General features: G+C 42.5%; 2 protein-coding genes across 4 annotated transcripts in view; both read right to left on the minus strand.

The window, feature by feature from the left end:
- SLA2 (Src like adaptor 2) overlaps positions 1-15,059 on the minus strand; it is a 43,525-nt gene extending 28,466 nt beyond the window's left edge. Inside the window, exons 1-2 of the mRNA XM_069077642.1 lie at positions 14,632-15,059; positions 2,468-2,598 (exon numbers count right to left, since the gene is read on the minus strand). Of these exons, the coding sequence (XP_068933743.1) occupies positions 2,468-2,588 (121 nt within the window). The 5' untranslated portion in view covers positions 2,589-2,598; positions 14,632-15,059. The remainder of the gene's footprint in view (positions 1-2,467; positions 2,599-14,631) is intronic.
- A 2,195-nt stretch (positions 15,060-17,254) lies between these two features.
- Positions 17,255-24,589, minus strand: part of NDRG3 (NDRG family member 3) — a 76,161-nt gene continuing 68,826 nt past the window's right edge. For 2 of the 3 annotated variants that reach the window (XM_069077625.1, XM_069077624.1), the window contains 6 exons: positions 24,192-24,243; positions 23,077-23,124; positions 21,419-21,454; positions 21,281-21,332; positions 19,879-19,917; positions 17,255-18,803 (listed from right to left, as the gene is read on the minus strand). In XM_069077625.1, coding sequence (XP_068933726.1) covers positions 18,625-18,803; positions 19,879-19,917; positions 21,281-21,332; positions 21,419-21,454; positions 23,077-23,124; positions 24,192-24,243 — 406 coding nt within the window. In that variant the 3' untranslated portion in view covers positions 17,255-18,624. The remainder of the gene's footprint in view (positions 18,804-19,878; positions 19,918-21,280; positions 21,333-21,418; positions 21,455-23,076; positions 23,125-24,191; positions 24,244-24,589) is intronic. The other variant, XM_069077626.1, reaches the window with a different exon arrangement.

Genomic DNA, 24,589 nt, shown 5'->3' on the forward strand with positions numbered 1-24,589 from the left:
AAGCCTGGGGTGGAAGGCTTGTTTTTCAGTAGATACTTCTTGATTGGCCAGTGAGTCAATAAGGTTGTTACCTTCTCTGAGCCAGGAGAAGGCTATATAAGCCCTGATGTGTAGCCTTGTTTTGGGACTCACTTTGAGAAGTGTTCTGTGATTTGATCTAAATTCTGGGAAGCCGTTGTTGAGAGTCCCCCGGCTTTGAAAAACCCAGATGTGGAAACCCAGATGTTGACTGGGTATGGATGTAATGGTTGGACAGTTTGGAAAGCTGTCTACTTGATCTGTTAATGTCTTGATAATTCTGTCTGTATATTTTGAAGTTTGGGGTGCTGACCTTTTTCCCCTGAACAAGGTAAACGATATATGTCTGACTGATTATAAAGTAAGCTTGTTAACCCATTTTGAGTTGCTTTCCTTTAACAAAGCAGATGCAAGAACCTGTGTTGGCAGACACCCTGGGGAAGCCGGGGTGCTTGCTGCTACACATATATATCTAAAAGAGTATAAAAATTTAGAATTAAATAAGAAGTTAAGGGGACAAGGTGGGAGGAGAGGATAAGGGAGGGATTCTTGGAGTGGTGGATAGGTTAAGGCACAGGAGGGCTAGGTAGCAGGTAGAAGTAAAGCAGAGGAGTGAGGAGGGATAGGAATAGGATTAGAAGGGTGTGAGGAAAACTAGGAAAGAGGAAAATACACAAGTAATTGTAGCTTAGAATGTGAATGGGACGAATTTACCCATAAAAACGGAAAGAGATAGCAGATTAGAAACTTGAATTTAATTATGTTGCTTTCAGGAAACATTATAAAAATGAGATCCATACAAAGATAAAATAAAGGGCAGGTGGAGAATTTAGTATGTAAAAAAAGCAGGGATAGCAATCATGATCTCAGACAAAGTTAAAGTTAAAATAGATTTAATCAAAAGTGAAAAGAGAGTAGCTACACTACATGTTAGCAACATTATTTAATGTTGTTTTAGTCCATTTAAAATACCTAGACAGTATAAAACACCTGAGCACATACCTGCCAAAACAAGATACAGGGACTATATGAATGAACACAAACATAAAACACTTTTTACACAAAAACTCAATTCTAAATAATTGAAGTAATATTTATTGTTCATGGGTAGGTAAAGCCAATATATTTTTAAAATGACAATTTTACCAAACTAAACTATTTATTCGATGTCATCCCAAATAACAAAGTCCTTTTGGAAGAATAAAAGGTCAGGAACTTCAAAGAAACCAGCGAAAAAAAGATGTAAAGGAAGTAGATTCAGCAGTATCAGACCTTAAACTATATTATAAGGAGAGAGAATTGTTGAGAATTGTTGTACAAAGTGTAATTTTAAATTAAAAATTTCTTGTACAAATAAAACCTATGTAACCAAGAACAGAATGCATCAAATTGGGGGGAAAGTCTTTCATAGACAATCTCTCAGATAAGATGTGATTGGGCTGGAATATTGCTGCGGTGTAGAAAATGATGAGCTGGTTAATTTAAAAAAGCATGGAAAGATATGGACCTGTGAAGGAAGATGCTATCCACCTTCAGAGAAACAGATGATAAGAGGAACAAAGCATAGTGTGGTCTTACATATATATATGTGTATGAGTGTATATGTGTATGTTTATGGATATCTATGTATATGCGTATATATATATATATCCATACTTAATTGTAGCCTTCTTTAGGATGGGGGGGAATAAAGTGGAAAGTTCACAGCAGAGAACAAACGAAAATGCATAAAGAAGAAAAGAAAAGCTGGGCAGCTTTGAAAATTGAAGTTTTCTTGAAATGGAAATTTATTGTTTTATATTGAATCCTCTCTTATGGTCTACTGTGTACATGGCAATGTATTTTTTTTTATTTTTTCTCATTTTGTATTTAAGTTTAAAATTTTAAAAATTAACAAAAAATCCCCAACAACCCAAGTGTAAGAAATCATTGAAATAACCTACCCACACGAAGTTCTATAAGATTTGACAGAATGTAAGTCTCTTGAGGGTAGGGATCGTGTCAATTTGTCTTTGTGTCTCCAGTGCCTAACACAATGCCTGGCACTTAGAATAATTAATTTAGAGCTGGATGGAACCTCAGAAGGAAATGAGGCCAACCCTCTCATTTTACTAATGAGGAAACTGAGGTCAGAGAAGTTAAATTATTTGTCTAAGGTCAAACAGATAGTCTGGTTTAAATGATTCATCCAGTGACACAAGCTAGTAAGTGTCTGAGTTCATATCTGAACTCAGGTCCTCCTGCCTCCAGGGCCGGTTGCTCTATGCACTGTGCCTAGCTGTCCCTTTATTGATATATTTATTGATTGAATCCAGATAAAGCTGGGACAGTTGTTGGGAATTACTGGGTAAAATGAGGTTTGGAGATTTCCTATAAATCCAGAACTTCCAAAGCCCCATTAGCTAAGGAGGAACCGGGTGTGAGATGCCTAAGCAAGACTGTATTTTACCTTCCTGTAAAATCCCAGCTTCCTGGCCACTGGCAGAGAGCCCAGGAACATGTAGGCTTCTTTTCCTTCTACTGGGCAAGCTTCCCATGGTACTTTGGCAGATAGTTCTGAAACATGCCATGAGAAGGAATCTGGAAGAAAAACTTGGACCATGAACATCACAGCTCCTCAATTGGCTTGGTTTGATCTTCTTCTGCCCCAAACCTCACCCAACCCTCCAGCCCCAGTCCCTGATCTGTTTTTATGCCAGAGAAGTGGGGCACAGTGGGAAGAATGCTGAAATTCTAGGCTTGAACTTTACCTCTGTCGACCACTACTTGTGTAAGTGTGGGAGTCATTTGACCTGTAGAGGTGAGGCACTACCAGAAGGAAGAGTGGCTTCTGTCTCATCCTCCCCGTAACTCTTCTGATATTTGGAAACCAGGATCATGTATCCCTGAGACCTCTCTTGACAGACTAAACATAGCTCAGTCTTTGGCGCTCCTCCTCCTATATGACATGGCCTCGGTCCCTTCACTCTCTTGATTGCACTCTTCAGCACAATCTGGCTGGTCTCTGCCATTTCTAAAATGAGACCTTGGAAGGGAAGATACTCTAGATGAGGTCTGATGGGGGCAGAGGAGGATGGGACCATCACCTTCCTCCATCGGGCCTCTACCCCAGGAGGAAGCAACCTTCTTCAGGACAGAGACTATTTTTCAGTTTTGCTGTTGAACCCCCAGCACCTGGCACTTGGTAGGCAGATGCTTAATAAATGTTTGCTGATTGATTTTCAGCCTTATTTCATTATTTCTCACCTTGACTTTGTACTCCAAACAAATTGGACTTCTCTTTTTTTTGTCTGTTGTTCAGTTGTTTCAGTCCTGTCTGACTCTTTGTGACCCCATTTGGAATTTTCTTGGCAAAGATACTGGAGTGGTTTGCCATTTCCTTTTCCAGCTCATTTTACAGGTGAAGAAACTGAGGCAAATAGAGTAAAGTGACTTGCCTAAGGTCACACAGCTAGTAAGTAACAGAGGCTGGATTTGAACTCAGTTTTTCCTTCCTTTATGTCTCCTGAAAATACCTTGTGTTCTCCTACCTATATTAGCAATACCTCGAATTCCTTTCCCTTCCCATTTGCCTGTTGAATTCTTACCTAGCTCCAAAAACCAACTCAAATTCTGCCTTCCCTTTGAAACCTTTCTTCATTCCTCCCCTTCAGTAATTTCCTTCCCCTTTGGAGCTCATATAGCACTTTGTACTTCTAGTATGCAATTATTTTGTAAAATGGTATATTATAGTAATCTTTGCTGGTGTCTTATGCTCACACTAAATTTTATAACCCTCTCTGATCTTCTACCCAAGCAGAGTGCTCTAGGAACACAACATTAATAAATGTCTATTGAATAAATGTTTGCTGAATATCAATCAACTAGCCAACAAGCTTTTTTATTTTAAAGCAATTGGGGTTAATTAACTTGCTCAAGGTTACACGGCCAGGTGTTTCTGGGTGGGTGTTAAGTGTCTAAGTCCGGATTCGATCCCCAGGTCATCCCAACACTGGGGCCGGTGCTCTTAGTCGCTGTGCTCCCTGGCCACCCTAAATACATTTTTTTTTTTGGAGGGCAATTGGCTTGCCCAAAGTCACAGGGCTAGTACTTGTGCCAAGTGTCTGAGGCCGGATTTGAACTCAGGTCCTCCTGACTCCAGGGCCGGTGCTCTATTCACTGCGCCACCTAGCCGCCCTGCAAATTTATTATTTATTTATTTATTTTGCCTTTTGGAGGGCAATTGGGGTTAAGTAACTTGCCCAAGGTTACACGGCTAGCTTTTTTGTGTGGGTGTTAAGTGTCTGAAGGCCGGAACCAAACTCAGGACCTCCTGACTCCCGGGCCAGCAATTTACTCACTGTGCCACCTAGCTGCCCCACCCAACAAGCTTTTATTAAACAATTACTGTTTGCTAGGAAGTGGGTTAAGTTCTGGGGATATAGAGAAAGGTAGAAACACAGACCTTGACTTCTTGGAGCTGCTATCTGAATGGGGGAAATGTATGCTTTGAGATAGATACAGAAATGAGCAAGGTAACTTTAGGAGGGAAGGCTCAAATGAGGGGCCCAGAAAGGTCCCTGTGTGTGGTGGCGTTGGAGCTGAGCCTTGTAGGAGCTCAGAGGTAAGAGTGGAGAGGAAGAGCGTTCTAGTACAGGGGACATTCGGCATGAAGGCAGAGAACCTAGAGGGGAGGATGGCAAAGAGACCAGCGTGGCTAGATCGTGGAGTCTGTGGAGGGGAGTAAAATGTAAGAACATTAGAAAAGCAGGAAGGAGAGAGCCTTGAATGTCAAACAGAAGGCTGTATTTGATCCTGGAAGTACTAGGGAGCCACTGGAGTTTACTGAGCAGAGGCACGTCCTTTGGCCTCTGTGTAGAGGATGAATTGGGTGAAAATAGACTTGAAAGTGATGAGAGCCTGCACAGGGCTGTGGCTGTGTGAAGGTCCAGAACAGAACAGATGAGAGAAATGGGATTAAGGTAGAAATGACATGATTGGACATGTGGGTGAGAGGGAAGAGTCAAGGCTGACATGGAGATCGCAAGACCAGGTAATTGGGATCATAGTGGGGATCTCAATAGTGACAGAGAGTTGGGCAAAGGGGAAGGTTTGTGGGTGTGGTGGGAGGAGAATTAACTGTTTTGAGACATCTCTATCCAACAGGCATTATATAGAACTAGGGCTCAGGAGAGACGTTAGGTCTGAATATAGGGACCTTCGAATTATTCTAATACAGATCATTAATGCTGTATAGCAGGGTTTCCTTTTAGTAATCTTTTATTCCATATTAAAGGAAACAAATTCTAGAACTTACTATTTGTAAGAAAGAAAATAGATTGATTTTTCATAAAGAAAACTTTCTTGGGTTCATAATATTTTTTCACTAACTTTTGGAATATTTGACTAGGATGATATAGTTATTTGGGGCAGTTAGGTGGACCAGTGTATAGAGTGCTGGCCCTGGAGTCAGGAAGACTCATCTTCCTGAATTCAAATCTGGCTTCAGACACTCACTAGCTGTGTGACTCTGGGCAGGTCACTTCACTCTGTTTACCTCAGTTTCCTTATCTGTAAAATGAGCTGGAGAAGGAAATGGCAAACCACTCTAGTATCTTGGCCAAGAAAACCCCAAAGACTGGACACGACTGAAAAACTACTGAACAACAATATACTTGTTTACCCAATATTTTTCCATGCCCTCTTGAAAATATTCTCGTACCTTTTGGGCATATATGTTCTCCAGGTGGGGAACTTCTGTGGTATAAAATGAAGTTAACTTTTTCTCTTTTTTGGCTTTCAATTTATTGTGTTGACTCATAGTTTCCAGTCCACTAAAAACCTCAGACTCAAGGTATTTTTCCCCACCACTCTGATCTGGCCACATCTCTTCCTACCCATCCCCCTTCCTGATTCCTCTGCTTTTGCAATTGATATATATTTTTAACCCAAATGCAAGATTTCACATTGAACCCCACTAAATTTCATCTTATTTTTCAGTCATCTGGCAAGTGTGGGGACAGTATTTTAGATTAGCTGAGAAGGACTGGTTAATGGCTAAATAAGTTGTGATGGAGAGAAAGCTGTGAAGCATGGATAGATCAAAGGTGATTGGAGGTTTTCAGCATCTGGGATGAAGCCTGAGGTTTCTGGGAAAGGGTATGGGACTGGAGAGATATTGAAGGGAGCAGCAAGACCCAAAATGTTGTCCTATAGAAAGAACCTTGAGCTGAGCTTCAGAAGGCTTGAGTTCTTGACCCAGTTCTGCCAATACCATTGTGTGATCTTGGGCGAGTAATTTCCCTCTTTTGGCCTCAGTTTCCTCTTCTGTAAAATGTAAGCATTAGTCTAGATCAAAATTCTTCACTAGCGTAGATTTCAGAGGGAGACTGAAATTAGAAGTGGAAAAAATTACATCTTTATTTTCACTACAGCTAAGTGAAAGTTAGCATTCCTTTCAGTTATGATTTTTTTTAAAAGGAAACTTAAGTAGTTTAATTTAGTTTCTAATTTCTTGGAGGCTCAAGAAGAATTATTATTCTGGACAGCAATAGCAAAAAAATAAGACTGTGCTGATCATTTCCTGTCATATCATTTCTTTAGGATCACTATTTTATTGTTGCCCTTTCTATTACATGGTATGTACATACTGAGTGTTAATAAAAAGTCAGTGGTTGTACAATACACTACATCAGTGATGATTAAAAAAATTATGCTGAGGACCCCATAGGCTTCACCAGACTGCCAAAGTGGTCCATGCCTCAAAAAAAGGCTAAGAATCCTTAGCCTAATGGTTCTCTAAGGCCAGAGGTGTTAATGTATGACCTTGAGGCTTCAGGTTCCCCACTCCTAAGGCCCTTGACCTCTCTAAAGACTGCCTGCTCCCTTCCCCTCAAACCAAGCATATTTGGGAGACAATTTGTAGCACTTAAAATGGTTGATCAATCAGTGATGCTAACTTCCCCTCTCTTCTTCTTAGAAAAATTGTTATATGGGAAGGCAGTTTGGGAGGGGGAGAGGAAATACTGGCGGAAATTATGGTCATGCAAAAAACCAAGAAAACATCAATAGCAATTTATTTTTAAGAAAGAATGGTTGATCAATAGGGGAGGAGGCAACCTTGAAGTACAAGCCACCATAACTGTATCAAGGCTGGACCTTCCAGCCCAGTCTTCATTACTGCCTTTATGACCTTCTTGGGAAATTGGGGCACAGAAAAGTCAAGTGACTGGGCTAAGAAAACAGCAAGATTCAAAACTTTAGTGCTGGAAAGGACTTTAAAGATCAATTCCCTCCAAATGGGATCACAGTTATAAAGGGTTTAGCACACTGCCTGGTACATAGCAGATGTCTAATAAATGCTTGTTCCTTCTTCTCTCCTTCCCTCTGCCCTCAACCCCAACCCCAAACTCTAGCCTTTTACAGTGTGGAGGAGCGGAGTGTCCTTAGAACTCCCTTGATTGCAGTTGACTTTCCACTGTCCACACTGATACCTTGCTTGCAGGATTCCGTGTTTTATAGCATAATGTGTGGACAGTTCAGGCTCATAGAGAGTAAAACACCTTGCTATCTTAGGTGGCGGTGGTCGTTCAATTGTTTCAGTCACACTGATTCTCTGTGACTCCATGTAGGATTTTCTTGGAAAAGATATTGTTGTGGTTTGTCAATTTCTTCTCTAGTTCATTTTACAAATGAGGAAACTGAGGCAAACAGGGTTAAGTGACTTTCCCAGGGTCACACAGCTATTAAGTATCTGAGATCAGATTTGAACTCATGACTCCAGGCCCAGTGCTCTATCCACTGCACCACCTAGCTTACCACTATCTTAGGAGGGAGAAGTAATTCATTCTTTCTGGAGGATACATAAGATGTGAGCAGCTATTTCTGCTGCCAGGCTGAACTGCCTCTAGTCCTGCCAGAGACAGGGATATCATCAAACCCCCTTTTCAAAGTTAAGACCTTTTTTTTGTTTGTTTTTTTGGAAGGGGGAAAGCAGAGCAGAGCAATTGGGGTTGTGACTTGCTCAAGGTGACGGGGCTAGTAAGTGTTAAGTGTCTGAGACCGGATTTGAACTCAGGTCCTCCTGACTGCAGGGCTGGTGTTCTATTCACTTTGCCACCTAGCCGACCTAAAATTAACACCTTTAAAGGAGGGTCAGGAATATTTTATGTTCTCCTATCTTTTTTTTTTTTTGCACTCTTTGGAGGGCAATTGGTGTTAAGTAAATGGCTAGAAAATGTTAAGTGTTAAGTGTCTGAGGCCAGATTTGAACTCAGGTCCTCCTGACTCCAGGGTCAGTGCTCTTTCACTGAGCCACCTAGCTGCCCCTGTGTTCTCCTATCTCCACCTGGATATCTCAGGTTGTAGGATGGTAGATTACAAGTTAGAAGGGCCCAAAGAGGTCATGTGTTCATCTCTCTCATTTTATAGATGAAACTCTGGGAGATACAGTGACTACAGTTATTTCAACTACAGTTATCCCTTCCATATTGAGACTCTCCCCATCCTGGTTTCAATATATTTCTGATCAGCATAAGAAATGAAGTGGGAATTTTGGGAGAGTTTTGCAGAAGCTGCAGATAACACTCTAAGGCTAGTCTACAACCAAATATTTAACCCAAATTTTACAATAAGGTACTGTAAATACCCCATAAAAGAAAAAGAAAAAAAAATCAGACTTTTCTGGCATGAAGGGGGGGCCAAAAACTTTTAAGTGGATTTTCCAGATAGCGAGGGAGCTTGTGCCCTTAACCCCTATGATGTGGAAGGGATAACTGTACGTGTTCAGGGTCACATGGGAGCAGGAATTTGAATGTGGGTCCTCAGACTCCACATTCTTCTTCTCCACAGCCTCCCCTTAGCACACTTTCCAGAGAACCAACTGGGCCTTTCCATGTCAAATTCAAGAAATTCAAAATGGAACTCGTCATCTTCTCCCCTTGAAGCTCCTCTTCCTTCTGACTTCGTTATTTCTCTCTAAGGCACCACGATTTGCCTGGTCTCCCGTGGCTGAAGTTGTAGGGTTATCTTTGATTTCTTCTTCACGTTTTGCCCCTGATTGACTCTATCCCATTTGCTTCCCACAGCTGTAACTTCAAACCTTCTCTCTTCACAAGAAAGGCATGAGTGCCTTTTCTCCAATTCTATACCTTGTGTCCACACCATCTGTCCTTATTTCTCCTTTTGCTCCACTTTAAGAGGAAGAGGGGTGCTTTTCTTTATCTTGTAACCCATCCCCTCCAATCTCCAGTGGGGGTTTGTCCCTTTGATCATCCCTCTTCGGCCTTCTTATTTTTTTATTTCTCCATTCCTGTTGCCTACAGACACATTGTTGAATTATTTCAGTCATGTCCAACTCTTGGGGTTTTCTTGGCAAAGATACTGGAGGGGTTTGCCATTTTCTTTTCCATCTCATTTTACAGATGAGGAAACTGAGGCAAACAGGGTTAAGTGACTTGCCTAGGTCACACAGCTAGGAAGTATTTGAGGCTAGATTAGAACCCTGTCATTTAAAAACTTCACTTAATCCTATTATTCCCTGGAGCTGCTGTCAAGTATCTTCCCTGCCTTTTGTGCTCAAACTCCTAGGAAAAAGTATCTATATTCATTGCCTCAGCTGTCTTATCTCCCATCCATTTCTCAACTCCTCACAATTGACTTCTATCCCTACATTCAACTGAAACTCAAAGGTCACCAATAATCTCTCTCTCTTTTTTTTTGGTAAATTTTTTTATTTTACACTTAGATACAAAATGAGAAAAGAAAAAAAAACATTGTCACATACACAGCAGACCATAAGAGGATTCGATATAAAAAAATAAATTTATATTTCAAGAAAATCTATATAATAAATATTACACATTGTTTTCAAAGCTGCCCAACTTTTCTTTGTTTCCTTGTTGGTTTCCTTTCATTCTCTGCTGTGCCCTTTTTACTTAATTTTTCCCCCTCACAACACCTCCCCCATCCTGCAGAAGGCTACAATTAAGTGTGGATATAAATATACATATACATAGATATGTATAAACATACACATATATAAACATATATGCTCATACATGTATATGTAAGACTGCACTATGCTTACTTCCTCCTGTCATCTGTTTCTCTGAAAGCGGAGAACATCTTCCTCCTTAAGTCCAAATCTTTCCATGTTTTTCTACATCAACCAACTCATCATTTCCTATACCACAGCAACATTCCTTTCTGTATTCAAATAGCATCTTCCTTCAGAGGATCTTTGAGGTTAATTTGGGGATTTATAATAGTCAGAATGACTTGGTTGCTCCAAGTTGTTCTTAAAATAATAATTCTGTTACTGTACGCAATGTTCTCTTGGCTTTGCTCATTTCATTCTTCACTATTTCATGGGGTCTCTCCATGCTTTTCCAAAATCACTGAGCTCATCATTTCTTAAAGTAGAGTAATATTCTATCATGAACATATACCACAACTTGTTCGGCCATTCCCCAGTTGACGGGCATCCCTACATTTTCCAGTTCTTTGCTACCACAAAGAGAGCTGCTATAAATATTTTAGAACGTGTAGGTTTTTTCCATTTTCCTTAATCCTCTTGGGAAACAGATCAAATAGTGGTACTGCTGGGCTGGGTCAAGGTTATAGGCAGTTTAATAATTCTTTGGGCATAATTCCAAATCTCTCTCCAAAATGCTTGGATCAGTTCACAAATCCACCAATAATGAATGAAGGTCCCAGTTTTTCTACCTCCTCTCCAACATTTGCCACTTTTGCCTTCTATCATTTTAGCCAATCTGATAGGTATAATATCTAATCAATTCAGAGCATTTCTGCATATGATTATAAATTGTTTTGATATCTTCACTGGGAGAACTGCCTGGTCATATCCTTTGACCAATTTTCACTTGGGCAATGCCTTGCATTCTTACAGATTTGACAAAATTCTTTATATATTTGAGAATGAGACCTTTATCTGAGGAGCCATCTATAAACCCCCTCCCCTGCCCCCGCCCCCAGTTTTCTGCTTTCCTTTTGATCTCGGCTACATTTGCACAAAACCTTTGTAATTTAGCGTAATGAAAATTATCCATTTTGAATCTTACAACACTCTATCTTGCTTGTTCATAAATTGTTCACCTATCCATAAGTCTGATAGGTAATATAGTCCATGTTTTTCAAATCTTGTAATATCTGGGACATGTATCCATTTTGACCTTATCTGGGTAAATGGTGTAAGATGCTAGTTTATGCCCAATTTCTGCTAGACTGCTTTCTATTTCTTAGTCAATACCAGATAGGTTTGATAATCACTGACTATAGTTTAAGATCTGTTACTGCTAAACCTCCTTTATTTACATTTTTTCATTAGTTCCTTTGATATTCTGAACTTTTGTTTTTCCAAGTGAATTTTGTTATTTTGTTTTCTAGCTCTATAAAATAATTTTTTGGTAATTTAATTGGAATATATTGGATATATGCATTAATTCTGGTAAAATTGTCATTTTTATGATATTTGTCTATCCACAAACCACTAATATTTCTCCATTTGTTTAAATCTGATTATATTTGTGTACAAAATTTTTTTTATGGTTTTGTTCATATAGATCTTGGGTTTGTTTTGGTAGGTACATTCCCAGGTTTATAGTGTCTAGTGTTATTTTAAATAGGGTATCTCAGCTATTTCTTTTTGCAGGATCCTATTAGTAACATATAGAAATGTTGATGATTTATGTGGGTTTACTTTATATCCTGCTACTTTGCTGAAATTATTAATTATTTAAATTAACTTTTTAGTTGAGTCTTTAGGATTTGCCATGTATATCATCACATCATCTGCAAAAATAATCAGTTTTATTATCTAATTCCACCAATAATCTCTTTTTGTGAAATCCAATGACCTTTTCATATGATCATAAAATTTAGAGCTGGAAAGGACCAGCTAGTCTGATCCTCCCATTTACAGATGAGGAAACTGAGGCTCAGATGTTGTGATTTATTCATGGGTGCAGTTATGAAGTGGTGGGATTTGAACCCAAGGTCTCTGGACTTCAAATCTATCCATTGCATCACACTGCTTTCAATCCCAAATTTTATGGATGAGGAACTGAGGCCTCTAGAGGTGAAGTGATTTCCCCAAGATCAAATGGGTAGTTTCGGGGCAGCTAGGTGGTGCAGTGAATGGAGTCCTGGAGTCAGGAGGACCTGTGACCTTGGGCAAGTCACTTAACCCCAATTGCCCTACCTTCATCCTCCAAAAAGCAAAAAATAAAGGGTAGTTTCTTCAGGCCTTATCTTTCTAGACCTCTTTGTGACATTCAGTAATAACAATAGCCAACATTTTTTATAGCACTTTAAGGTTTGTGAAGAGCTTTGTATATGCTAACTCACTGATCCTCACAAGAATCCTGTGAAGTAGGTGCCCATTTTACAGATGAGGAAGCTGAGGCTGAATAGGTAAGGGACCTGTCCAGGGTCACACTGAGACTAAGTGTCTGAGGCAGGGATTAGAACTCATGTCTTCTTGACTACAATCCAGTGTTGTAACCATTCTGCTACACTGCCTCTCAAGTATCTGATGCTATTGAACACCCCTCCCCACTCTTGGAATATCCTTCCTGAGATTTCTTGACATTGTTTTCTCCTGGTTCTCCTCTTAGTATCTTCAGATCTCCCCAGTCTCCTTTGCAGGGTTATCATTCATTTCCCAGCTCTGAGATGTGTCTCCCAAAGGTCTCTTCCTGGGCCCTCTTATCTACTCTACCCTTTTTATTGATGACTTCGGTTCTCATGGATTCAACTGCAGTTTCTAGGTAGATGCTTCCCAAATCTACATATTCAGCTTTCATCTCCCTCCTGAACTTCAGGGCCACATCACCCACTGCCTGGTGGACATCTGCATGTGAATATTCCATAGGCATCTCAAGCTCAATATAGTCAAAGCAGACTCATTATCTCCCCTTCTCAAACCATTCAAAAATAACATTCTTTTTTTTTTTTTAAGCATTCGGGGTTAAGTAACTTGCTCAAGGTTATACAGCCAGTTATTTCTGGGTGTGGTGCTGAGTATCTGAGCCCAGATTTGATCCCCAGGTCATCCTGACACTGGAGCCAGTGCTCTTACTCGCTGAGCCACCCGGCTGCCCCTAAAAAATGACATTCTTACAATACAAGTCTGACCAGGTTACTGCTTCGCTCAAGAAGATTCCCTTCAGTGTCTCCCTATTACCTCTAGGGTAAAATACAGATTCTGTTTAACAGTTAAAGCCTTTCACAATCTGACCTCAACCTATCTTTCCAGGGTAATTATACAATCTCCCCATCCTTCCCCTAATCTATACTCCAGCCACACTGGAACTTGACTGTCCTGGATGCTTGACTCCTTCTCCATGATCTGCATCCTCTGTCTCTAGGGCTTTGTGTGGGCTCTTTCCCACACCTGGAATGCTCATCCTCCTCACCTAGCTCTTGCAATTCCCAGATCCTTTTAAGCTACAGTGCCACCTCCTTTCCTTATCCTCTTAGCGGTTAGTATACTTGCCTCTCCAAAAAAACCCAAACAAAACAAAACCCACAACTATTTACATTATATGTATTTCATTTCTACTTGTGTGTGTGTGTTGTTACAAAGAGACTAAGGACAGGGACTGGTTGGTTTTTGTCTTTGTACCTCTACTACCTGGTACAGTGCCAGGCATGCAGTAGGTATTTAATAAGTTCATGATGGAATTGAAGTGAATCTAGTTACCAAATCCTGTTGATTCCATATTTTGAATTCATACCTTTCAATCCCACTGATGCCCCAGATTCAGTAGACCCTAGAGCAACCTTTCTCCTCTTCTCTGACATTTCTGTAACTGGCATTCAAAGACACCCCCCCCCACACACACACAATCTGGGGTTATGCTTCCTTTTTAGCCATATTACTCTATGTTCCAGCCAAAATGGACAACTAATTCCTAATCGGGTCATCTGAGCCTTTGCTCATGCTGTACCCTGTGTCTAATATGCAATCCCTATAGATCTACTTCCTCAACCAAATTTCAACCCATCCTCTGAAGTCAAATTTAAATACCACCTCTTTCAGGAAACCTACCCTGATCCTCGAGTGATGCTTTCCCCCATAGATCTTATTATGTGTTATTTGGCAAATATCAGGTGCACTTGTGTAATTTTGTATGTTATTTTTGTTTATCTTAGCTTCTACTAGACTACAAGTTCCATGAGGGTAGGGATCAAATCTTACCGAAATTTTGTACTTCCTCCAGCATGCAAAAAATACCCTACACACAGTAAGCACTCAACAAATGTTTGTTGTTGTGACAAAAGGCAATTAAGGAGCATCATGGGAATTGTTGTACTAGACCATAATCCTTGAGACACACAAGACCTTGGACTCAGGGACCTCCTTCACACATCTCTCTGGTGTCTCCGATGGACATGGCTCAGGGACTAGTCCATCTGCTGAAGTCTAGACAGTGGACAGTGTGACTTCCTCCTTCTGCTCTGGTTACCTATATTACCACATCCCAAGCCCCCCAAAGGAAACTAGATACCATAACCTAAATCAAATGTGACCGTGCCAGGGAATCAATATTTTTTCCTCCTCACCCCCACCCAGACTCATTTTCATTTGATAATCCAAACCAATGTACTTACCAGGATTTCATTGTCATTGAATGTTGAGAAGACCTTAGGGTGTCGATGGACCTGCTCTTCTTAAAGAACTGGGCAGACCTTCAGGGTCCCTACACTGGCGCTTCAGATTTCACTGCTCCACCGGGGCATGTCTAAGTGTGGCCCCACATTGGGATAGCTTGTGGTAGCCCCTGTGTCTTGACTTGTGACAGTCAGTCCAGATGGTTTCTTGTGGATTCAAGTCTGGGAAGACCTTTTAAGATTGGTCCTTCTGGGCTGGGAGTCCCAGAACCTGTGTAAGCCCCTAAAGCGCTCCTTTCAAGATGTATAGCAGGAGATGGTAGAGGGTTTCTTTTGAGTCTTTAGTTGACATTGAAAACTTGGTGGTTCTCAGAACCACTGGTTTCCTCTGACGACAGCACACAGCCTATGAAGCACCAACAAGTTCCTGCTCTGGAGGAAAAAGCATCACCCTTGTCATGAGCCCAAGTCCAAAGCAACACACCTCTTTATGTGGACTAGTGTCATCCAGGCAGCTCAGAGCCAAGCTAGGAAGCAACATTGCCTAAAGGACAAAAGCACAATTGGAAGAACTGGGGGACCAGGCTTTAATTTTGGTAAAAAGAAATAAAACCCTTTTGCATCTTAACAAAAATAATTCTTTTGTTCCTGTCTATAAACTATATGTTATTATTGGATACTAGGATGGTATAGTGGAGAGATATCCCTGGAGTCCGCAAGACCTGGGCTCAAATGCTGCTTCAGACCTATTACTAGTTGTAGGACTCAGGGCAAGTCACCTAATCTCTATGTAAGAGTTGTTGTAAGGAGCAAATGAGATAACAGTATATAAAGCTATATGCAGATCTTAAAGCACCATATAAATGTTAGCTATCATTATTCTTGGGACAGTATAGAGTGCTGGGCCTGGAGTCAGGAAGACTCCAAAAGACTTCAAATTCAGCTTCAAACATTTGCTAGCTGTGTGACCTTGGGCAAGTCACTTTACCCTGTTTGCCTCAGTTTCCTCATCTGTAAAATTAGCTGAAGGAAATGGCAAACCACTCCAGTATCTTTGCCAAGAAAACCCCAAATAGGGTCACAAAAAGTCAGATGACTGAAATGATGAAATGACAATACCCTATTAACATTAAAATGCTTCGACTTGGTGCTTCTCAGGGATATTTGTTCCATACAGAGGCAGAGAGAACTAGGGCCAGTGGTAAACTGAAGAAAAGCAGAATCCAGTATCAGGAACAACTGTCTATCAGAGAGCTAACAAAAGTGGATTCGCCATCATCCGAGATGTTCAAGTGGAGGCTGGATGACCACTTATCAAGACAGCAGACAAGTCATCTCCTTGGCATGGAAGGCTGGGCAAGATGACCTTGAAGGTCAAGTCTGAGTTAATTGTTTTCTGCAGGAATTTCTTGCTTAGATCTCTTTTATCCTGAAATATCTGTGATATTCACACTAGCAGCGGAGGATCTAATTCATCACTGGATCCCACCAATTCTTTTCTTCAATATCCCTATGGTCCTTTCTAATCTCCCCTTTGTAGATAAAAATCAAGATTTTAAGTTTAAAGTTAAAGGGATGTGTCATAGGGAGCCAGTGGATATGAAGGCTTGTTCTCAACAAGAAATTAGAAAAGCCTCACCTAGAGGCAGCTAGACAGTGAGGTGGATAGTGTTGGAGTCAGGAAGATCTGAGTTCAGATTTGGCCTCAGACACATATACTTACTAGCTGTGACCCTGGGCAAGTAACTTGGCCAATTTGCCTGTTTCCCCAACCATAAAAATAGGGAGGGCCTTAGTCTCGTTGGTGGTGCCATGGACCCAAACCTGCCCAGGTTTAGGTAGGGCATCTAGAGTAGCTACACTAGGCTTGGCAGAAATGAGATGGTGACTTACCATTTATTTCTCCTAAATGGCTAAACCTTCTCACCTCCCCCTCCAAGGTGCTCTACACCCTGTCCGATCTCACTGACCACAATATTTGTAACTCGCCCACACCCATGTTCCCCTGAACACCATTTAACTTCCTGCCTACTCAACACCAGAAAGCAGGGCTGGGGGATCTGCCCTAAGGGGAAGTAGGGGAAAGGGCTGATTCGGCCACCACAGACAAGGTAATAGTTAGATCTGAAGATAACGAGTTGTATCTGCATCGATGCAGAGGCCTTGAGGCATGTGATGAAAAGCTGTCATCTGCGGCCACATGCTAACTACACAGCCAAGCCCTGGCCCAGTGACCTCTTGGCTTCCTGCAGGATGCATGGTCTGTGCCACACTCTATGTGTGCACCATCTCCCCAGATGTATTTTAGGGTGACGGTGCCTCAGAAGCCTTCTCTATTCCCATTGTCTACCACAGGGCCATGCACAGAGCAGGTGTCCCTGGTGTATGATCATCTGGAGTAGACTGGTGACTCTGGGGGCCAGGGGGTGGAATTTGCTTTTGCAAGTTTTAGGGGTTGCTGTGTATTAGGAAAAAATGATGCTGAACACAATGCTCTCTTTGGAGAGTCAATTCTCCTTTCCTTCCTCCTCTCCATCACCACCACCATTACACAAAACCACTCACAAGTGGAGTCCAAACGCTTATTGTCTTGGTGAGGGAAATAATGGCGATGCAGTCAGAGTAACAATGAGACATATACAGCTTTATTTAATAATCTGTAAAAAGTTGTACTCTAGCAGAGCGGCTTTTCTATTTCTGCGGTTTAAAGCAGATCTACCCCTGAGAGCCCCTGCACCCCCCCACTCAGCACCGGGTCAACTAGGCAAAGTTTGTTGCTGAGAAAGCCAGGCCAGGGCCCTGGAGCTGGGGCTCTCTCCCTGTGAGATCCAGGTGGAGACTTCCCCTCGGAGGCACCTTCCCTCTCACCAAAAGGGTGCTCACAAGGCAAAGGATCTTTCAGACAATCATGTTTAACGTCATTTTTAATGGAGCTTGCATAAGGTCTGCCTGAACACAGTGATATTAGTGTAACATGATAATGCCTACAGAACTCCCTTCATCCACAGAACTGTTTCCTGCTCTGTTTGGGAAGAGCTGGACTGTATTCTTTTGAAATGAGCCCCTCACCATCCACACAAGTGCTTCTTAATGAGTTGAACAGCAGACCCTCCTGCCCTGCAGCCAGCAGGTGAGGCCAGGTCAGTCTCCATGCCTCTTTGGGCCCTGTAGAGTGAGAGCTCTGCATTTTGCTTTCAATATTTCTGTAGCAAAAGAGAGTCTGGTAATTAAACCATACGCGCAGTTTTGAAAAACGACTCCACTCTGCATCAGAACGGCCACTGCTCATAGGCTCTCGGTGAGAATACTTTGCTCCCTTTTTATTTGGCTGTAGAATAAATAGTATATGTGGATTCATTTGAACAGAAGCACCAGGCCGGCCTCCCTTTTCTCTATGTGCAAGAGGGTTTCCCTTGATCTTTGAGGAGGAGAGGTACAAATACTAATTTTGACCTTGTACATTCCTCAGCACTACTCTGAATTCAAGCAAGCTTGCAAACCAACTGAACTGAACCGAGAGCTACATAGCACAAGAAAACTCATCGGCCTGGCCACACAAAGTTGGTTCTGTGCTTTCTCCCCCGAAAACAGAAAGGAAAACACAAGTCCCTTTTTTCTTTTGTAGAAGCTTAACAAGAAAGCGATTCTAAATTCACAGAACTATGCACACGCGCACACACACACACACACACACACACACACACACACATAGAGAACCGGGATCAGAAAATCTTATCTGATAAATAGTTGAGAAAGCACAGGGAAGGCTGTGGACATATCTGCTAAGACTGGAATGTTACAGTGACCATGTGGGGGTCACTGGGTATGTACAAAAGAAAGGCTAAAAGAACCATCAATCCAGGCTAATGAAGAGGTTACAAGTGGCCATGCATGAGTGAGGACAGTAAATGCCAGTTTGCTGGATGAAATGCTATATTATGGGGCTGGTCAGTTGGGGGAGGACTTGAATGGGTCCAGGAGAGGTGCATCTGCTTAACAGGACACCTCCATGGTCTGTGGCCTGTCCAGGACGTCGGCTGGCTCAAGGGCTCCTGGAGTGCCTTCTGACTGTGTGCTGGTGAGAGACCGGCTGTAGACACTCTCTCCAGAGCCTATGCTCGATGTGGAATGGGTGCGTGATCGGAGAAGCCGCGTCATACTGGCTGCTGGTACTGCAAGAGAATCAGAGGACTGAAAAATTGAGTGTCAGTGTAACTCAGCCTTCTAAAGAGGGACAAATGGCCTAATTCCCTCGGTTGGTGTCTCAACTAGCTTGTCCCCACTGCACCCCAAAGGATCCTTAGAGAGGCACACAAATCTCAGGACTCTTCTGAGCTGCCCACCTGAGATGGGAGGATGTGTGGGGCAGTGCTGGTCACCCCGGAGCCCTGGTGGCCAAAGGAAGCAGCAGTATCAGAGAGTCTAGTTCTTCCGATGTTCCCAAACCATTCAAACAAGGAGCAGTAGGAAGGTTTGGGGACTACTTCTAGGGAACTCAAACCTACAGGTACATGCAACACTAAACTAAAGAAACACACAAACACGTCTAAGTCAGAGTTTCACAAATACAGCACAAGCCCGATACAACGTGGGTCTAGATGGGTATGACAACCAGGGTGCAGGGTATCGACAAGGACTGGGAGAGCAGAAGTGTCAGTCTAACCTAGAAGAGGGAGAGCCAAGGAGAGGCCAGAGCTCTACCTGCCACCCCCACTATGGTCCTAAGGCAAAAACAAGGGTGGTGGCTTTCATGTCTGGCATAGCCAGCATCACTCCTCAGATAACTTTTGAATCTTCCTTAGGCTTGGGCGCCTATCACTCTCCAGGCATGAGATTTCAGAGGTGGAGCCAGGGCCCCAGGAAAATCCATGTGACATATGGCTTCTAAATTCTACCACCACAGGCCACCATGTTCTCTGGGGAGGGTCTCATTTCTGGGAGGGGGGAGCCATGGGAATGGCCTAAGGGTCTGAGGAAGAGGATCTCTGGCTTTCTAAAAGCTAGAAAGTGGCTGGTACTGCTGCTGCCAGGACCACTGGCCTCTCTGCTGTCACCCCTTCCACTCCATCCCCTCTGCTATCCACTGGAGGGGTCAGGACCAGAAGAATGACTGACTTGGGGTGGAATGAGCCGCGTTCTATCGGGCTCCCACTGCACAGGAAGCCTGCTGACATGCTGCAGGCAGCCAAGGCAGCCAGGAGGGCATTGCTGGGAGGAGAGGGCAAAGGCTGGCATGGAGGAAGGTACCTGACTCGATGCTCAGGTGGCTGAGCTGCACATACGGAACTGGAAGCAGGAGGGGATATAGGAAAAGGTAGGTTAGTTACCTTAAAACGCCAAAAGGCCTTGTAGGCTGCTTACTAAAAAGCAGAACAATCGTTTGGTTCTTAGTTATTAAGGTTACTTTCAAGCTTGATGCTTGATGGTTTCTAAGAGCTTTCTTCTCTTATCCAATTGAAAAGGAAATTATTTTCCTATTCCCTAGCCACAAAGTTTTATATCATAGTAAAAAGAAGTTGGTAAAAAGGGGGCTTGATGGTTTACTGTTCTTTTGATGGTTTACTTACTTTACCTAAGAAGAGGCAGAAAAATGGATAGGCAAAGAAAACCCAGATCTTACTGCAAAACTCCAAGGAATGGATCTGGGTTTGGCTCCATAATGACTCCAGACCAGACAGGGTCTAGTCAAGCAATCTGCTGGGTCATGTCCAATGCCCTGATTGCTGCTGGTCTCAAATACTTTTGGGCCTTCCTGGTCAAAACTTCCAGAAGAACCAGGTTTGGTCAGTCTGTGCTAAAAATGCCCATCTCTATGTCCTCTATAAGATCACGTCACCACACAGGCTCCCAGAGGCACAGAGGACATATTCCCTGGGAAAGCCCTTGCTTGAAGCAGGGCCTGAGTCAGGCCATCATAGAAGAGTTTCTGTAATGAAAGTAGGTACTAATAATGGTACCATAGTGGTTAGCTGGAAAGTGAACTTAACCACTAATTAGTATATGTGATCTGAAAAAAGTGACACTTAACCTCTTTAGGACTCAGTTTTACCATATGCAAAATAAGAAGGCTGCACTAGAGCACTGCTAAGGTGCCTTACCAAGAATGAGTTCTGAGTTCAATACTTGACTCTTTTCCTGAAGTAATGAATGACCCCCTAGGAGACTATTGAGCAAATAAGCAACTTGAGCTAGCCCAGGGCTTCTCTATAACAGAGCCTGTACGTTGCCACACTCAAGCAAATTCTGGATAACTAAAGGTTTATAAATATTGGTGCCACCTCCTCCATGAAGCCTTTCCCTGATCCCTCCAGCCTTTAGTGTTCTCTCCCTTCTCAGATTAACTTGTGTTTCATTATCTGTGTACACGTTAAACTCCCCAGAAGAATGGAAGTTCCCTTAAGGTCAGGGTTCTTTCATTCCTGTGACTGCACCCTCTGGGCCCAGCACTATGCCTGGTACATGAATCAGTTTGTTGCAATGAATTTGGGATCTTGGCTTCTAATTGCCTTGGCGCAGGCACAAAAATACCCATGTCCTTACATGTGTTATAGCTGTGTGCCCTGTACTCTCTGGACATCACCCAGGACCAAGCTATGCATGGGGCTACAACTGTCACATTTCTCCAGACATGAAATGACGTATTACTTACTATAGCCCATTCCCTGCACAAAGTATTTGAAGGCTTCGGTCAGCTTCCCAGGCTAGGGGAACAACGTGAGAAGACATTAGTTCTGACAGCAACCGTGGATGGTGGGAAGCACAATCAAATAATCTTTTGCCTTCTCACCTGAACCACTTGAGGTAACCCTCCACAATCTGCCATCTAGACAAAGAGAAATATGTATGTTAGTCTCTGCTTCTATTTTTTACACTTACAACATTTGATGCCTGCACTATCCCTATAACAAATAAGGGATGGGGGTTCATTTTTAGGGTTCTATTACTGACTGGCTGAATCAAATAACGCATTTTCCTCACCCTGCCACAAGTCCCCGGAACAGTCTCTGAGATGAATTTAAGAGAGTCAGTCCCAAACCTTCTGATCCTACACACCACAGGGCCTAACTTGCAGGCATGGGACAGGAGTTTTCTTTCAGAGAGGTTGCAAGTTTAACTACCACTACAAACTGTGCTCTTAATGTCTGATGAAGAAACTCTCTTTTTGAAACCAAGTCACTTGGTTTTTAAAAGCAGGTCACTCCAGTCATTCAACAGATGTAAGGGCCTACCATGTGCAAGATGCTGTGACAAGCAATAGGAAAGAAGCAAAAAAAAAAAAACCAACAAAATTTGATTCAGGCAGCTGGCAGCAGGCCGAGGGCCAGGAAGACCAAGTTCAAATCTGACCTCAGATACTTGCTAGCTATGTGACTCTGGCCAAGTCATTCAACCTGTTTGCTACCTACACATACGGCAAACACACACACACAAGCTATCTTTATTATTATTGTTTCCATCCTCAGAGACTTGACAATCCTCTGTGTGGCAGTGTGAAAAAGTGGAAAGATTTTTTTTTTTGAGTCTGAAGAAGCAACAGTAAATCCAATGACTTCTCTGGGTCTCCTAAGCTTTCTCATCTATAAAACAGGGGTAAAAATATTTATGCCATTGGCCTCATAGGGTCATTGTTGAGGCAAGTCTTTTGTAAAGCCTGAGGTGCTACAGAAATGCAAGCTTGTTTTTGTGACTGAGCTGCACATTCTAGAATCATGTGATTTCATTTTGGAACACTGCCTGGATGAGGACGTCCTTGAGAATGTCTGGCTGCTTTCTGCCTTTGCATTCGATCATTTCATGTGTGTCTAATCTCAGCAACTTTAGAAGATTTCTGTGTTATTTTTACCCCTCTTTTATAGATGAGAAAGCCTAGGAGGCCCAGGGAAGTCAAATGACTCGCTAGTAATGAGTAATGAGAAGTCATTGGATTTACTGTTGCCCATTCTGTGACAGAGGAAGGGAAAGGAGTGTAGACCTTCCAAAGATGGGAAACAGAAGCAGCCGGCTTACTCAAGATCACGACTTACCTTTAACCTGATATTAACCTGGAAGGAGTTTGTTCGATGACACAACACTTTGGCAAACTACACCAGGAAAACTATCTTAGTTTTTTTAAGCATACAAGCAGTTTAGTCATTCCCCAAAGCAATAAAGAGAATCTAGTTTGAGGCACAATTAAAATAGAATAGACTTATTGGGATACTACTGACTCTTGGGCATAAACATTAACCAGAATAGAGCATATCTACTCTCACAACTTAGGGATGGTGGAAGCTCCCAACTAATACAACAGATTTCAACCGCCACTTGAAGGAAAAGCACTGAAGGGAAAATAGACAAGCTACTACTATATTCAAAATGCAGCCAGTCTCCTTTCAGGCAAGCAAGCCTGATTTACTGGCAAATGGGTGGCGTTGAAGGGACAAGCTGAGAAACTGCTGTTGTTACCTTTAGTAGAGTTGTGTTCATAGGGTCCAGGCGAGCATTGCATTCAACCTAAAAGAAGGAAAGATTCCCAGAGAAATGAATAAAAAGATCAATCTGAAGAGAATCCTAAAAGAACGAAGGACCCATAGCGGTGCTTGCAAAATCTGACCCCTTCCACTTAACTCCTCAGGAGGCCAGTGGTTAAGAGGACAGAAACTTGAAAGAAATGCCGTACTGGTCTGAATAACGGTTGTTTACACTGACCCTTTTCCTCCCTTAAGGAAGATACATTCTATTAAATCTAAGGCACAGTATAAAATCTCATTCATTTTATGTGGTTAGGGAATGAGATATTCTGGAAAAGTGAGTTTTTCATAAAATTAAAACTAGTCTTTTAAGTGCCAAAGCTTTTTAATATTTGAAATTAGTTTTCCTAAAATGTACCGCTTACTTGCCTGCTTTCTTCAACAGAACATACTGAGCCTAACCGAGCCTCTTCTTGATAACTCCAGTCCATCACTGTGAACGGCGGTTATTATGACGTGTGACACTGGAACTAGGGAGGCTGTCTGATCCCGTTATGAAGGGCAGTGTTGTTTCAGTTTGCTCTGGTGGGTCTGCCAGAATGTATGCACGTGTGTGCAGGGGCAACTCCCCCTCCACCCCAGTATACAGATGTATACCTTATGGTCGGGTGGGAAAATGCTATGCAGTAAGTGATCACTGTCTTGTCTCACCTGCTGGCCTGTTTCTCATCCCTGTCACATTCCATTGGAATCCCTGACATCTGTATCCACTATCTGATTTTAAATAGGTTAAAAGACATCAGATAACCAAGCATTTGTGTAAAAATTAAACCAAATACGCCATGTGTGTGCGTGAGAAAGATGGAGGTAGACATTAAGTGGCTCAATGACAGTTATTTTTGTTAGGCTGGGGGGCTGCTTGCTGACCCAAACAGAAAGCTGACTACACAAAAAGGCTGGCTACCTTTTCCAGGGCTAGGCACTATACACCACAGGGTGGGTGGGGTGGAGAGGGACAGGGCTCAGGGTAGTGATTTTTGAAAACAACTAAGTAGCAAACCCTAAATCTAGGGGGGTGGGGTGGGAATGAGAGATTATGCACACACATACCACAGCTTCAACTGCAGGTGAGCTGTCTCCTACCACCAGTAATGTAGGACACCTAAGTAAAGACCAGACAAGGAGTGACACTTTGAAACAAGAGGACACACTTGAATATTCCCTGAATATTTAATTATTCTGAGGCAGTGGGGGAGAAAGGGAGGGGGGGAGAAAAAAAGAAAGAAGGAAGAGGAAGGGGTAGAGGAAATGGGGGAGGAAGGAGTACGAGAGAGAGGAGGGGGAGAGAGGGGGGAAGGGAGGAGGAAGAGAGAGAGAGAGAGAGGGAGAGAAGGGGAGAGAGAGAGAGGGAGAGAAAGAGAGAGAGAGAGGGAGGGAGAGAGAGGGGGAGAGGGAGGGAGGGAGAGAGGGAGAGAGAGAGAGAGAGAGAGAGAGAGAGAGAGAGAGAG

This window comes from Petaurus breviceps, unplaced genomic scaffold (genome assembly GCF_028583685.1).
Source record: "Petaurus breviceps papuanus isolate PSGF00001 unplaced genomic scaffold, PetGlider_PUasm1.0 90994, whole genome shotgun sequence".
Taxonomy (NCBI): domain Eukaryota; kingdom Metazoa; phylum Chordata; class Mammalia; order Diprotodontia; family Petauridae; genus Petaurus; species Petaurus breviceps.